The sequence below is a fragment of the Sciurus carolinensis genome, chromosome 17, assembly GCF_902686445.1.
Source record: "Sciurus carolinensis chromosome 17, mSciCar1.2, whole genome shotgun sequence".
NCBI lineage: Eukaryota > Metazoa > Chordata > Mammalia > Rodentia > Sciuridae > Sciurus > Sciurus carolinensis.
Genome location: NC_062229.1, coordinates 3,277,437 through 3,293,595, shown reverse-complemented (window position 1 = coordinate 3,293,595; position 16,159 = coordinate 3,277,437). Strand labels below are relative to the sequence as shown.

The window sequence follows — 16,159 nt, the reverse complement described above, 5'->3', positions numbered from 1 at the left end:
TGACGAGGGTGGGTTTGGAGAGGCCACGGAGCGGCTCTAGGACACGGGGGATTCCTGTGGGCTTGGCCTCCAGACCTCAGAGTGCCATGAAGTAGGCGTGGCTTTGGGTGCACGGGACGGGGCTCACCCCAGCAGCCTGGGAGGCTGAGGTGGGAGAGTCGCAAGTTCGAGGTCAGCTTCCACAACTTGGCGAGACCGTCTCAAAAACAAAAAGGACTGGGGAGGGGCCGGGGTGGCGGCTGAGGCAGAGCGCTTGCCTCGCACGCACGGGGCCCTGGGTTTGATCCTCAGCACCGCGTAAAAATAACTGAACGAAGCCACCGTGTCCCTCTGCGACTAGAAATATCACAAATAACGGACCGGAGGGTCTCCAGGGGAAAGCCTGGCCTGGGCTCCTGCCCCGCAGCGCACGGCACCCTGCTTCCTGCTCGGTTTGCTAACACTTTATTCCAAGGCCATGCCAGGCCGTGGGGCCTCGGTGCCCGGCCCGCCCAGGCCCTCAGCGCTTGGCCGCCAAACAGCCGCAGCAGCGCCTGCATCTGCTGCACAGGTCGGCCAGAGACGGGCAGAGCCTGCAGCCATCCCAGGCGTGCCGCTGGCTGGGGATGAGGTAGGCCAGCCACACGGCCAGCAGGATGCTGCTCACCAGCAGGATGATGGTGACCTCGGCAGGGACGGCTCTGCGCGGGTAGGCGCCGTACACGTAGATGCTGAAGGTGGTGTCCAGCTGGCAGTAGCTGCGGGGCCCCCAGCACATCAGACCCGGGCGGGCGCGAGAGCGCCCGTCCTGGCCCCAGGGGCATCTGGGTGGGCCTCCCTACACGGCGATGGTGGGAAGGGCTTGGCGCAGGGCCAGGAGGTCGCTGTGTCACCCCAGTGGGACACGCTGGTCCACGGTGCCTGGACTGGCTTCGGGGTGCTCTGACGCCCCTCAGCAGGGGCGCTGGATGTCTACAGCCAGCTGGGCTGGGACCGGCCACGGTGGAGGCTGCCTCCCCGGGAAGGACCCCGCCGTGCCGCCTTCAGGCAGCCAGTGCAGGCCCACCTGGCTCAGGACCCCCGAGCCCACCAGCTGTGGTCTGGAGTGGCTGAGCTGCCTGGGGCCGCCACCAAGGTGTCCCACACGGGAGAGGGCAGGAGGGCGCGGCTGGGCCCCTGTGCTTGCCCAGCACCGGGTGTGAACTCTGACACACAGCCATGCCCCAGGGTCCAGACCCTCGTGTGAAACAGCGGGGTCTCGGCACAGAACCTCCGAGGGCCTCCGGGACTGAGGGCCTGGCAGCGGCCGCGCCGTGCCGATGAGCCGTGGCCTGGGAGTCGGGGAGCAGTGGCCAGGCAAGGCCACGTGCTCAGTGCAGACACCACGTTCCGTTAGATCTTTGATCCGTGGTTGGTTTGATTTGCAGAAGCAGAATCCGCGGGGGGCCAGTATTTCAGGAGTGAACAAATGTCAACTAGAACTTCAAACCGTCCCTCGTCATGGGACCGTCTGAGCTGGGTTTTGTTGCTATTTGTGCTTTGTTTGTTTGACGGTGCTGGGGATGAAACCCAGGGCCTCCCGCACGCTGGGCGAGCAAGCGCTCCACCACTGAGCTACACTCCGGCCTTTTAAGTTTTGAGACAGGATCTTGCTAAGCTACTGAGGCTAGCCTCCAGCTTGCAATCCTCCTGCCTCAGCCTCCGGAGTCACTGGGATGACAGCTGTGGCCGCCAGACCCCAGGGGAACTCACTTTTGCCAGGCTCTGCCGGGTGGCGAGGGCAGGGAGTGAGGGGTGCCCTGCGCAGGGGTGTCCCAGGCAGCCCTGGTGCCAGGCGGCCGGCTCACCTGTAGTAAGGGTCGACGATGGAGAGCTGGAAGATGTAGAAGCCGTTCCTCTGGTCGAAGATGATCTCGTTGTCTGTCAGGCCTCCCAGGATCTGGTACTGGGCGTCCGGCCAGTCCAAGGCAGAGAGGTTGCTGCTGTCGTGACAGCTCAGGTAGTTCTGGGGAGGGGACAGAGGCGTGGCACTGGCCCTGGCCTGTCCTGCTAGGAGCCGCCTGCCATCCCTCCTGCTGCACCCTCACAGGCACAGGGGCCACCCCGTGTGGACGGGGGAAGAGATGGGTCAGCACGTCCACAGGCCAAGAAGGCCAAGGATCACAGGGAGGTGCTCTCCTTGCACCGGGAGGAGCCCCCAGAGTGGACGCCATGCTTGGGAAACGTGAAGGTCCAGCCCAGGCGACCTCCTGGGGGCTTTCTGTTGGGACTGATGCCAGGCCAGGCCAGCAGCACAGAGGGCCGGTCAAGGTGGCAGCCGTCTGTCCCTTCTTCAGAGTCCAGGAGTCCATTTAAAGGAAATGAACCAACACGCCTGCTGTGGCCTCTGAGGACACCAGGGCTTTGGGGGTACCGGGGTCGACCGTGAACCCAGGGCTGCCCACCTCGGAGCCACAGCCCAGTCCTCTCATTTTTTATTTGAGCCCAGGCCTTACTAAGGTGCCCAGGCTGGACCTGAGCTTGCCATCCTCCAGCCTCAGCCTCCGACAACAGGGATGCCCACACTGGTGGTGGAGGCCGAGGCCGCCTGTCGTCAGACTGAGGCTGGTTCCTGCAGGCGGCTCAGTGGCCCAGCCCGTCCAGGGGCAGCTGTGTAAGCTGGCCTTGCCCAGGACCATCAGCAGCCAGCCAGGGCAGCCCGAGTGCCACCTCCTGACCCTACGCCTGGGTCTTCTGCTCCGCCTGCCAGGAGCCCTGGAAGGAGGGCGGGCTCGCAGAGGGGAAGGAAAATCCAAAAGCGAAAAAGGGGAAATGGGTGAGTCTAGGAATCTAGAAATCCGGGCCTTATTTTGTGTGGTGTAAGTAAAACCTGGAAGACAGAACCGCCAACTGGGGGAATTTCAAATGGCCGGCAAATAAAGGGCTGACCCTGCTGACCAGAAGGGCACGTGCGACCCGGCGCGGGCGCCCCCTGCTGGCGGCTCCGCGGCTGCGCGCCAGGACCGGGCGGAGGCTGCCCGCCCACCTTGGGTCTCCACTGACCGAGGGGCGCCCCGCGTGACGGCAGCCCGGGAGGCCAGCCCCAGCGGGCTCGTGCGCGGCCCCCTGGGCTCCCCGGCGGCAGGCGCTACCTCTCTGTTCCAGGAGAAGGGCTTGCGGGGCGAGGGCGCCGCCTGCAGCACGCTGGTCCAGTTCTGCGGCTGGCGGAGGCAGCCGGCCGAGCTCGCCGTCTTGGAGTAGGAGTAGGTGAAGAGCCCGTGCACCTCGCGCAGGACGAACTCCGCGGCCACCAGCTCCTGGAAGGCTGCCCTCCGCCACCTGGGCGCAGGGCGGGGGCTGTGAGCGGAGCCCTGGCCCAGTTCCCGCTGTTGGACACCCGGGTCGGGCCTGGCCAAGTGCAGGGAGGGGGCGGTCGGGGGACAGGGGCGGTAGCAGCAGCGTGGTCTTTTGCACCAGGTGGAGACAGATGACCTCTGAGGGGACCCGAGGAGCAGGGACTGGGAGAAGCCCAGCCATGGTTTGGAACCAGGTGGTACCACAAACAGGCAAGCGCACAAGTCACAGGCAGGCCGTGGTGCGGAGCCCAGCGAAGCGCCATCACCCACCGCACCCCAGCCTCCAGCCAACAAAACATTTTCCCGGTGCCCCGAGGTTCCTGGTGACCTCGGCAAGCTTGGTGGGCTCCCCTCACATGACAGCTGACCCGAGGGTCCACCCAACTAGAGGCAGATGGAAAATATTTGAAAAGCAAGTCAGCCAGGTGCGGTGGCCACGCCTGCAGTCCCAGCGCTTGGGAGGCTGAGGCAGGAGGATCACGAGTTCAAAGCCAGCCTCAGCAGTGGTGTGGCGCTAAGCAACTCAGTGAGATGCTAAGTGCCCCGGAGTCGTCCCCAGTAGCCAAAAGAAAGGAAAGCAAGTCTGGTCCCAGAGGTACAAGGACGGGTGTCAGAGGGCTGCCTGGGCTGCCACCTGGTCACTGCGTCACTTTCTGAGCACATTCTGTCTCCGTGGCCGTGAACGCTGTGGTGGTCCCATGGCTTGTGGCCACGTGTGTGCTCGTGGCCACGTGTGTGAGCACTGGCGAGAAACCACTCTAAAGCCAGCAGAACCCGCTGCCCCGGCCTCCCCAGCTCCCGAGTCAAGGAGGAGCCACCCGACAGCTTCTGTCAGTGCTGTCCCCAGATCTCTTCCAGAAACTTCTCCTCTCTTTTCAGCCCTTCCCAGGCCTCACCTCCCCGCCCCATCCATCCTCCTAGGCCCCAGGAACCCAGACTGTCTCCACCTTGCTCAGTGCCCACTGCCCTGGCCGCTTATCCATGCCTCTGCTGCTATACACCGTCCCCTGGGCATCCACAGGACATTGGTTCCAGGATTTGGTTCCAAAATCCACGGACTCTCAAGTCCCTTATGGAAAGGGTAGTGCATTTGCACAGGAACCCGGGAACTACCCCTGCGCCACACAACAGCCCCCACCCACTTCTGGAGACACAGTCTGGCTAAGTTGCTGAGGCTGGCCTCGAATTTATGATCCTCCTGCCTCGGCCTCCTCAGTTGCTGGAATGATGGGCATGTGCCACAGTGCCTACCTTCCCACAGACTGTAAACCATCTCTAAACGATTTTGATACCTAGTGGGACATAAAGGCCGGGCAAGCAGCTGCTGGGCCCTGCTGTGGGGGCAGTGAGAGCCACAATCCAGGCTGTGCATGTTTAATACAGATGCGATTCCCTGAATCTCTGGACACGGATGGTTGATGCTGCAGGCAACCATGCTGGCTCCCAGGTTCAGGCTCCACTTAGCAGCCACCAGAGAAATCTCATCCATGGGCTGCGTCACTGCCACACAGAGGCCTCCGCAGGTCTCTACCACGGAAACAAACCCCACCTGGTACAGGAAACGTGGCCCCTCGGCACATAGGCCGCATCCTCCCACCGCCCCCTGGTGGCTTAGGCTGCAGGGCCTCCCCAGCTCCCCAGGCTCAGCTCCTTCCTCCGCCCCTGGAGTTGGGCCTGCAGCCTGGCTCGCAGCGGCGCTCAGCACCTGCTGGACGGGTGTGCCCGGAGCCCCTCTGCACGTTGCCACACGCCTTGGCTGCACACGGCATTCAGCTCTTCCCTGGAGTCTGGATGTGCCTTTGGTATCATGTCTACCTGACAAACTCCTACTCATCCTTCAAAACCCATCAGCCACCACACCAGTGCCAACTTTACACCTGGCGGGAGTGGGCGTGGGGGAGAACAGGAAAAGGGGAAGCAGCAGATTGCAGGGCCAGGCGGAGAGTGTCACGAATCGCGGCCTCCCCCAGTTCCCAGGTCGGAGCTCCAATCCCAGTGCACCCCACTCCCACGTGGCTGCATTTGGAGACAAAACCTCTAAAAAGACAACCAAAGAGCTGGGCATAGTGGCAATGCCCATCAGCCCAGTGACTTGGAGGCCGACGCAGGAGGCTGCAAGTTGGAGGCCAGCTTCAGCAGTTCAGCAAGGCCCTCGCGACTTAGCAAGAGCCTGGCTCTATAAATAGAAAGGGCTGGGGATGTGGCTGAGTGGTAAGGGGCCCTGGGTCCAACCCCAGCCGACAGCACATAAAGGCGGAGAGTGAGATGCGGTATACAGCTGGGGCCTAATCCCTAGGACGGCCAAGGGAGCCTGCGCAGAAGAAAGCCCGGGTGTACACAGCAAGCAGGCAGCCTGCACCCGCCACACCCTGACCTCACTCCGTGGCACCTGGAGGGCACGGGGAGTGGCTGCTAAGGAGCAGGCACAGCCCCAGTGGACAGGGCGGGCAGAGCCCACGGCAGAGGAGGCAGTGAGGAGGCTTGGGAAGAGGGAGGGTCCCGCAGAGGCCCGGGAGGCCGGAGGGCACAGTGCCCACACCCCAAGGGCCCGGGTCGGCCTGCAGCCGGGCCAAGGGCCAGGAGCCGACCCCCCGGGCGCCCAGAGGGTCTCACAGCTCAATCACGGGCTTCCAGGGGGTGTCGTGGTAGACGAGGCGCGGGCAGCCCAGCTCTTTGTAGGGGTACGGCACCACCAGGTCCTCCTCGGACTTCTGCCCCTGGAAGTTGGCGTCATAGGACTCCCTAGGAGAGACCAGGAGGCAGAGAGGGAGGCGGGTGAGCTTCCCTGGGCTGGGCCTCTGCAGCCTGTCCCCTTTGCAAACAGGGACCTTGCACCAGAATGGAGGTTGACACCTGGGGCAGGTTTCAGAGTCAAGAGCCAAAGACACTGGGATTTCTTTGGCTGAACCACTGGGTCCAGGCATGTGGTCACACAAGACGTGGATGTTTCTGGGACGGCACCTTCTCTCTCATGAGCTTAGTGTTTACATCAGGCTGCTTTGAGTGATGGGGATGAGCCGCTGTGTTTGGGTGGGCCTGCCCCAATCAGGCGAAGGCCTGAACAGAAGGAACACCAACCTGTCCCGGGCCCAACCTCATGCAGATGGCCTGGCCCCGTGCTCTTTTCTGGGTTCCAGCTTCCACCTACCCTGCAGATGTCAGGAGTCCCAGGTCTCAGCCAATTCCTTAAAATCAGTCTTTCTCCTTCCCTCACCCCTGTGTCTACAGCTACAGGCATCCTGGGGATCCTAGGGGATCAGTCCTGTGGGGATGGATTCTGGGATCCTCTGAGGACACCAAATCCACAGATGCTCGAGTCCCTTATGTAAACAGTGGTGCACGCCTGTCATCCCAGCAACTCAGGAGGCTGAGGCAGGAGGATCATGAGTTCAGAGCCAGCAACTTAATGAGGCCCTGTTTTAACATACAAGATAAAAATGGCTGGGGCTGTGACTCAGTGGTTAACACCCCTGGGTTCAATCCCTGGTACCAAAACAAACAAACAAAAAACTGTCCCAAATGAAAACCAAGCCAGGCGTGGTGGTGCACGCCTGTAATCCTAGCAGCTCAGGAGGCTGAGGCAGAAAGGTCGCACGTTCACAACCAGCCCCAGGAACCCATGGAGGCGCTAAGCGACTTGGTGAGACCCTGTCTCTAAACAGTTTTTAAAAGGACTGGGATGTGGCTCAGTAGTTAAGCACCCCTGGGTTCCATCCCTGATACTGAATAAATCGATCAATAAAAGTAAAAGTAAAGAGGACTAGGGCGTGGCTCAGCAGTATGGCACCCGAGTCCGTCCTAGCACTGGAGGAGAGTAGGGCGTGGCATTTGCGTGGCACCTGAGATGCCCGGGACGGCACCACCTGCGTGGCCTGCGTGGGACGCCGCGTGCTGGGGTGGCCACGCCTGCTCAGCAGAGGCACGATGCTTAGCTGCGTGCTTTCGTTTGGCGCCTGGGGCCGGCTGTGCTGCCCTGGCTGGTCTCTAGCCCGTGAGCCCAGGGGACACTCCCGCCTCAGCTCCCGTGCCTGGGACGACAGGCGCGGCCCCCTTGCCCCAGTTGGATGCCATTTTTGACGTGCAGGTGGCTGGTGGGAGTGCCGCCGAGCTCACGGTGCGCACGTCCTGCTCAGCTTCTGGGAAGTCAGGTGAGGGCCCCCCAGATGCCTGCGTGGGGGCACCGGAGGCGGAGACTGGAGGGGCTGGTGGGAGCCCCCTGGAAGGCGCTAAGGCTTCACAAAGACGGGCCGCCCGCCGTGGGTCGGCGGCTCCCAGCCTCCTGGGGAGGGTGGACGTCACACAGGACGCAGAGGGTGGCCCGGCATGGGAGGGGGTCCCTGTGCTGGGCACCGAGAGGTGTGAGTCCGCCAGGGGGCACTGGAGAGCGGGCAGGCTGCAGCAGCCCTGGACCCACACCCTCATCCAGGCCGGTCCTGCCCCGCAGCCCCGCCACCTCAGGCGCAGGTGGACGCAGCCAGGCTCTCCTGGCGCCAACGCCCCGCCCTTACTTCTCGATGACGTAGCTGTAGTTCTCCTGGAGCGTCACGGGGTCGAGGATGCCCTTGGAGCAGGCTGAGATTTTGCTGTGGCAAGAGAAGAGAGTGAGGGGCGTCCGGACAGGGGGGCGCTCGGCGGCCGGCCGGGGCGGGCGGTTGCCATGGGCACCCTGGTCTCGCTTGGTCACTCGGGGCGCGAGTCGCCAGTCGCCGTGACGTGAGCGCATCTCCACTGGGCCTGGGGCCGTCCCCACCACCCTCAGGACGTTCCCTCTCCCCGCGGCGAGCTCCGCCCCCCACGCCAGCTCCGCCCCCCGTGCCACCACGTCTCTGTGGCTCAGACTCCAGGGACCTCGGGGACACTGCAGCGTGTCTCTGAGCACAGCGTCCCCGGGTGCATCCACGGTGGAGTGGCGGTCAGGGCGCCTGGCGTGGATGGCCCTGTGAGGGTCCCTCGTCCCCGGTGACCCAGGACGCCCCAGGCCTTGGCTCTCGTGGCTCTGCTTCGAGCTCTGTCCTCTTCTGGGTCCACCAGCAACGGGGCGGCCCCAGGGGTGCGAATCCTGCTTTTTTCCTCTTACGCGGAACCGTCCGCTTCCCACGGTGGCTTCGCGCTCTGCACTCAGGTCCCCGGTGCGCGGGGCTCCTTCTACCTTCGTGAAGCGCAGCGGCGGCGGCCTGGCCTGCTTCCTTGTCCGTGACGCCGAGCCTTCCCAGGGCTTGCTGGCCACGCTCTCGTCCCCTGGGCAGGAACGGCCGCTGGAGCGCGTGGCGCAGCCTCTTGGGACAGGGCTGTGACGGAGGCCTGGGCCGGCCACTCCCCACGTTCCTGTCCTCTCCGGGAGCTGCCCTGGGGGCGTGTGGAGACCGTGATGGCTGCGTGCCGCCTCAGACGTCCCTGAAGTCGGGGACGGCTCACCAGCCACACGCGGGCATACTGTGCGGCTGGCGACACAGCGAGCAGAGCTGTGTGACCTGACGCAGGAGAGACGGCCAGGAGTGGGGGGTCCCAGGGATGGAACTGCTCGGCGGCCCCTAAGGGGGACGGCGGCGTGCAGGGCCTCGAGAGGGACGGGGACGCACCGCAAAGAGTCGAATGAGCACGCGTGGCCCCGCTGCCGCGTCACAACTCGGGTGCCCTCGCCCGCCGCCCTCGCCCGCCACCCTCGCTCCTCGCGGCTCCTGCGATGGGCTGGTGCCCAGCGTGTATCCCGAGCCCTAAAGCCCCCAGCCCGCCCTCGCCCTGGGCCTGGAGAGCAGCCCTGTCGCGCTCCCGGGTGGGCGGGCGGTGCCTGGGCGCCTTGCTGTAGCTGGGGCCAGGCCTGCCGCGCCCAGGCCTCCGTCCGGGTCCCATCTGGGGGTCTGCACGCTCCTGGCCCCAGGACCACCAGGGACTGCGTTCCAGTCTCGGAAGCCACAGGGCAGGAGAGGGTGCCGACAGCCCGCTAGACCACTGGCGGGAAGGAGGCGCGGCAGCAAGAGTGAAGCGTCCAGCCCAGCGGGGCGAGCGGCGCTGCTGCTGTGGAGGTGCCTCATCCCGCCAAGCCTCGAGCACGGCCCGTGTGGCCTCGGGTCCCCAGGGACCCGCCTGGTGGAGGAGGGTGAGCCGTGGCGAGGCTCCTGCGGTGTTGGGCACTGACCTTCCCCGGGCACTGACCTTCCCCGGCCACTGCGAGCCCCACGCAGCCCGCCCAGCAAAGGACACAGACGGCGCTCGCACCAGGCAGGCGCTGCAGCCTCTGGTGGGCACCACCACTGACCAGGGAAGACCAGCCTTCCCAGTGATCCGGCAAGCGCACAGAGCAGGCCACACGCCACAGGAAAGTGTGTGAGCGTGTGTGAGTGAGCGTGTGTGTGTGTGAATGTGTATGAGCGAGCGTGTATGTGTGTGATAGTGTGTGAGCATGTGTATGTGAGCGTGTGTGTGTGTGTGCAAGAGTGCATGGGTATGAATATGTGTGTGAGTGTGTGTGTGAGTGTATGAATGTGTTTGAGTGTATGTGTGTGATGTGTGAGCATGTGTGTGAACGTGTGTGACTGTGTGACTCTGTGTGTCAGTGTGAGTGTGTGACTGTATGTGAGTGTGAGTGTGAGTAAATGTGACTGTATATGTGAGTGAGTGTGGGTGAGTGTGTGAGTGTGTGAGTGAATGTGTGCAAGTGACTGTGTGTGTGACTGTGACTGAGTAGGTGAGTGTGTGACTAAGTGACTAAGTGTGTGTGAGTGACTGTGTGTGAGTGACTATGTGTGAGTGTGACTGTGTGTGTGAGTAGGTAAGTGTGTGAGTGACTAAGTGTGACTGTGTGTGTATGTGAGTAGCTGAGTGTGTGAGTGACTAAGTGTGACTGTGTGTGTGTGAGAGTAGGTGAGTGTGTGACTGTGTGAGTGACTGTGAGTGTGTGTGTGAGTAGGTGAGTGTGTGAGTGACTGTGAGTGTGTGTGTGAGTAGGTGAGGTGAGTGTGTGTGTGTGTGAGTAGGTGACTGTGTGTGTGTGTGAGTAGGTGAGTGTGTGTGTGAGAGTAGGTGAGTGTGTGTGTGAGAGTAGGTGAGTGTGTGACTGTGTGTGAGTGTGTGTGTGAGTAGGTGAGTGTGAGTGTGTGTGAGTAGGTGAGTGTGTGAGTAGGTGAGTGTGAGTGTGTGTGTGTGAGTAGGTGAGTGTTTGAGTGTGTGTGTGAGTAGGTGAGTGTTTGAGTGTGTGTGTGAGAAGGTGAGTGTGTGACTGTGTGTGTGTGTGTGTGAGTGAGTAGGTGAGTGTGTGACTGTGTGTGTGTGTGAGTAGGTGAGTGTGTGTGTGTGTGAGTAGGTGAGTGTGTGTGAGTGTGTGTGTGTGTGTGAGTAGGTGAGTGTGTGACTGTGTGTGTGAGTAGGTGAGTGTGTGACTGTGTGTGTGTGTGTGTGAGTGAGTGTGAGTGTGTGTGTGTGTGAGTAGGTGAGTGTGTGTGTGTGTGTGTGAGTAGGTGAGTGTGTGTGAGTGTGAGTGTGTGTGTGTGTGAGTGTGTGACTGTGTGTGTGAGTAGGTGAGTGTGTGAGAGTGAGTGTGAGTGTGTGTGTGTGTGAGTAGGTGAGTGTGTGTGTGTGTGTGTGTGAGTAGGTGAGTGTGTGTGAGTGTGTGTGTGTGAGTAGGTGAGTGTGTGACTGTGTGTGTGAGTAGGTGAATGTGTGACTGTGTGTGTGTGTGAGTGTGAGTGTGTGTGTGTGTGAGTGTGTGACTGTGTGTGTGAGTAGGTGAGTGTGTGTGTGTGTGTGTGTGAGTAGGTGAGTGTGTGTGAGTGTGAGTGTGTGTGTGTGTGAGTGTGACTGTGTGTGTGAGTAGGTGAGTGTGTGACTGTGTGTGTGTGTGTGTGTGAGTGAGTGTGAGTGTGGGTGGGGCACTGAGGTGCACAGCTGCAGCCCTGCCAGGTCAAGGCAGCAGGATCACGTGAGCCGGGAGTTGGAGGCCAGTCGGGGACAGAAGCTCAGTCTCTCAAAAGTCCACCTCTTGGCGGGTGAGGTGGGGCACGCGTGTGATCCAGCGCCCGGAAGGCTGAGGCAGGAGGATCTCAAGTTCAAGGCTGGCCTCGGCAACTTGGCCAGATCCTGGGTCAGAGCACAGACTGAAAGGGGCCGGGCTGTGGCTCAGCGCCGAGCACCGCGGTCAACCCCCAGCACCAAACGTCAGAAAGGAACAGGCGGCCTCGTCTACGCATCCGGCGCGTCCGAGTCCTCCCTCTGCGCCCAGCTGCCTGTGCCCGCCATCCTGGCACGTGTGCAGCAGTGTCTGGTGCCACCGCTGGCTCGTGGGTCTCAGGTCCTTCCCGGCAGACCCTGCAGCAGGTGCCCGCTTCCTTGACACTGGGTCACTTTTTCCTTCAAGGCAGCAACAGGCAGACGGGGTCTGGATGGAGGGACGGCCTTGGTGATGACCGGGGCAAAGGGCCTCGGACGGACAGCCCTCCCCGTGGCCAGCGGCACCGAGGGCTCCTGGGGGCGGGTTTTCAGTGCCAGACCAGAGGAGGCCCAGGCCGACCAGGGCGAGTGGCTGTACCAGGGGTGCTTAGGCATGGCAGGCCTGTTTGAGGCTGGCCTTGAACTCGCCGTCCTCCTGCCTCGGTCTCTGGAGCTGCTGGCGCCAGGGTGTGCGTCGCCAGGCCGCTGCCCTGATCACGTCAGTACAGGTTTTATTTTAGATGGCTCTGTCTGCAGAGAAGTTGCTCACGGGCCCATATGCCCCCAATTCCCTGTGCCTCAGGCTGCAGGTGGCGTCTGTCCTCGGTCGGACACACGTGGCGTAACTCGGGCCGAGGGAAACACCTGCTCTCTGGAGCTTGTGCTTCCTCAGCGTCTCCTAGGACCTCCCATCCTGCAACCAACCCCAGGGTCCCACCTGCCATCCAGCCGCCCGTCTCCCTGGGCTCCTCTAGGCCTTCAACTCTGCTGATCTGGACGCCCTTGGCAGCTTGGCGAGCACTGGCCGGGCTTCCACGGCACGTGCATCCGCAGGGGTGGGTCTGAGGTCTCGCGAGAGGGCTGGGGGAGCAGAGGGCAGGCCCGTCTCCTCAGGCCAAGGCTGAAGACGGAGCACTCGGCGCCGCGAGAGGCCGACCGTGGGCTCCTCTCCTGCTCCCAGGCCCGCTTGGCAGATGCCACGTGCGCAGGCTGCGCTTAGGGCGCAGGAGAAAAGTTCCCAGACACGATGTCAACCTCCCGTCCTGCAGCTGGTCAACCCTGCAGCCGGGAGGGCCGAATGCCATCTGTCTGTCTGGCTGGCTGGCCTGCCCGCTGGTGCTCATGAGCAGCACTTGGGAACGCCACCTGGGACATTCCTCTGCATCCAAATGCCATGCTGGGCTGCTCCACCTCCGTCAAGGCACGTGGCCACCTCGCTAGCTGGAGGCTATCACGGATGAAGTCGCTGTGAGCGTCCTAGAACCGCTGGCTCCTGAGTGGGCTTGCAGGTGGCTGGAAGGCTGCACCCAAGGCAGCGCCAGCCCGGAGCTGTGGAGCCCGAGCTCGGGTGCTCCCGGGGCCTTGCCCTCCTCAAGTGCCTGTCACCGGCTCCCTGCAAACTGCCTTTTCTCTGCGCTGGGGATTGAGCCTGGAAGTCCACCATCGAGCTACGCCTCAGCCCTTGTTATACTTTGAGATGGAGTCTCACTAAGTTGGCTGGCCTTCAATTTTTGATCCTCTTGCCTCAGCCTCCCACATAGCTCGGCGACAGGGTGGCCACCACACCCGGCTCTCATGGAAGTTCTAATGTCCTGTCCAGTGCCGGGAGCCCAGCACCTTCGCAGTGGCTCCTCTCAGGCTCTTTCTTGTTTGGAAAGTGCCTGTTCAAGCCTTCGCCTAATTTTTTGGTACGAACTGTTTGTATAGTATTTAAAACCCTTTCCTGCAGATAACGATCTAAACACATCATCGATCAACTGTATGAAAGCCTCTGTGCTGGTGAAGAAAGCTGGACGCTGCCATTGGGTCCGCCATCGCCCTGTGCTGTGGAGCACGCCAGAGGCAACCGCCCGCCTTCAGGAATCCCTGAGCCGAGTTCCCGCGGGGACCTGACATGGGCCAGCCGATGTGGGGGCGTGGACACCACAGGAATGGGCAGGAGCCACACGTCGGGGCTCCTCCACCCGGCTGGCTGTGGCCCGTTCCCCAGCACACGGCCGCCCACGCGGGCACAGGGAGGCTGTGAGCCGGACCTCCGATCTCCGCCCTCTCCCTTGGGTTCCCATGACACTCTCTCCTGGGGTAATCATGGACGCTGGAGGCAAATTTCCTAAATTATTCTTACCAAGAGATTAAAACCAAAAAACCCTGAGCAATTTTAATGGAAATGAGGAATTAGGGAAGTAAGAGGAAAAAACAGAAGGAGTGGAGAGTAGGGAGAGGAGCAGTGTGAGCTGAGCGGGCTCGGCTGCTAACGTTAGTACTCAATGGCTTCTTTTGGGTCTTGGTCCTGGGGATGGATCCCCGGGCCCTGCGCATGCCAGGGAAGCGCTCTACCAGCGTAGACTGACATTTCACTGTGGGCGTGTTCAACGTACAGGAAAATGGCAAGACACTCTACGCCACCCATCAGCAACTGTCCCCTTGTGGCCACCCAGCCAGGCACGACCCCACCCCGTATCAACACACTTACTTCTGCACAATGATCTTCTTTTCTAGATCACAACCCACTGAAATGAGCATCGACTGCAGAGGACAGAGACAGACAGGCAGGTCAGTGAGGGTCACCGACCGCTGGCCAGAGAGCACGGCCACCCAGGGACACGCACACACAGGGAGGTGAAGGAAAGGGGTAGGACCTACCAGGGGCTTCATATCCACACACGAAATTTCCTTGTTGGCTATGTCCACAGTCAAGGTAGAGATGGTGGGTCGCTTTATGCTGCAAGGCAAGAGAGCTTGCGTTATTAGTGACCAATGTCACATGAAAACAGCAGTCATCTGTCCATCCACCCATCCATCCACTCAGCTACCAATCTATCCATCCTTCCACCATTCAACCATCCACCCATCCACTATCCATCCACCCACCCATCCACCCATCATCCATCCATCCACCCACCCATCCACCCATCATCCATCTACCTAGCCACCCATCCACCCATCATCCATCTATCCATCCACCCATCCACCCATCATCCATCTATCCATCCACCCATCCACCCATCATCCATCTATCCATCCACCCATCCACCCATCATCCATCTATCCATCCACCCATCCACCCATCATCCATCTATCCATCCACCAGTCATCCATCTACCCATCCATCCGTCCACCCACCCACCTTCCATCCACCACCCACCCATCCCTAAATGCTGAGACCTCTGTTGTTGAGGAGGCTAATTCCTTGAGTCCCCGCCTCTCCTGGTCAGTGTTGTTAGGTGACACCCAGCTGCTCTGGTCCCAATGTGCCCACCCCCAGGACAACAGTGTGGAGAGGGAGAGGTGGAGCCTGCTGAGAAGCAGCTGCTCACGAGGAATGGACGAATGTTTCCGAGGGAGGAGGGAGTCGCCGTGGAGTGCCTGGGAGCAACAGTGCGCTGCCCCTCGCTGGCGGGGGCTCCCGGCTCTCCCGGCCGCCCACCTCCCACCGTGGGGTGACACAGACACCAGCACCGTGGCCCTGGGCTTCCAGGTCTCCAGAACCGTGAGAAATAAGCCTGTTCTTTACGGGTCACCCCGTCTCGGGCGTTGGACGGCGGCAGCAGAGACCAGCAAGACGACCACTTGTTGACACAACCCGAGGCCCTTCATCACAGGGGTGAGCAGAGCGGGACACGCCGCCTTCTCCCCCGGCCGCCCCGGCTGCGTTTCCCTTTCCTCTTGTTTGCAATCCCTCGGGCCCTGAGTCGGGACCCGTCTCTGAAGGAGCCCTGGACCTTTCGTTGTCCCCTCTGCACTTTCCTCTGGAGGACACGGTTCAGGTCGTATGGAGCCCTGTCATGAGTCTGCCATTCCCCCGGGGCCTTCGGTTCAACATCTTCATTTCTCCTTAGCGCGTCTCCCCTGATGACAGAGGGCCTGGGGTGTACGTGTCTCAGGGGTCTCCTGTTTAAGGGTGGGTCATGTACCGCGTGCAGCCGGGGCACCTGGGGTCCCGCTCTGCACTCTGTGACTCTGGAGGTCCCTTGTCAGGGAGCGACTCTCCTTTGCTCTGCACTCTGTGGCTCTGGAGGTCACTTGTCAGGGAGCGTCTCTCCTTTGCACTCTGTGACTCTGGAGGTCCCTTGTCAGGGAGCGTCTCTCCTTTGCTCTGCACTCTGTGACTCTGGAGGTCACTGGTCAGGGAGAGTCTCTCCTTTGCTCTGCACTCTGTGGCTCTGGAGGGCACTTGTCAGGGAGCGTCTCTCCTTTGCTCTGCACTCTGTGACTCTGGAGGTCACTGGTCAGGGAGCGTCTCTCCTTTGCTCTGCACTCTGTGACTCTGGAGGTCACTGGTCAGGGAGCGTCTCTCCTTTGCACTCTGTGACTCTGGAGGTCCCTTGTCAGGGAGCGTCTCTCCTTTGCTCTGCACTCTGTGACTCTGGAGGTCACTGGTCAGGGAGCGTCTCTCCTTTGCTCTGCACTCTGTGACTCTGGAGGTCACTGGTCAGGGAGCGTCTCTCCTTTGCTCTGCACTCTGGCTCTGGAGGGCACTTGTCAGGGAGTGTCTCTCCTTTGCTCTGCACTCTGTGACTCTGGAGGTCACTGGTCAGGGAGCGTCTCTCCTTTGCTCTGCACTCTGTGACTCTGGAGGGCACTGGTCAGGGAGCGTCTCTCCTTTGCTCTGCACTCTGTGACTCTGGAGGTCACTGGTCAGGGAGCGTCTCTCCTTTGCTCTCCTTCCTCCGGCCTGGCGCGGGCCGACGCCGGCAGCCTCA

At 61.6% G+C, this 16,159-nt stretch overlaps 1 protein-coding gene across 3 annotated transcripts in view; it reads right to left on the bottom strand.

Moving 5' to 3' along the window:
- Window positions 1–366: 366 nt before the first annotated feature.
- The window catches only part of Catsperd (cation channel sperm associated auxiliary subunit delta), a 42,049-nt gene continuing 26,256 nt past the window's right edge, over window positions 367–16,159 (bottom strand). For all 3 annotated transcript variants that reach the window (XM_047531335.1, XM_047531337.1, XM_047531336.1), the window contains 7 exons: window positions 14,100–14,178; window positions 13,930–13,982; window positions 7,823–7,897; window positions 5,928–6,056; window positions 3,111–3,297; window positions 1,827–1,984; window positions 367–737 (listed from right to left, as the gene is read on the bottom strand). In XM_047531335.1, coding sequence (XP_047387291.1) covers window positions 500–737; window positions 1,827–1,984; window positions 3,111–3,297; window positions 5,928–6,056; window positions 7,823–7,897; window positions 13,930–13,982; window positions 14,100–14,178 — 919 coding nt within the window. In that variant the 3' untranslated portion in view covers window positions 367–499. The remainder of the gene's footprint in view (window positions 738–1,826; window positions 1,985–3,110; window positions 3,298–5,927; window positions 6,057–7,822; window positions 7,898–13,929; window positions 13,983–14,099; window positions 14,179–16,159) is intronic.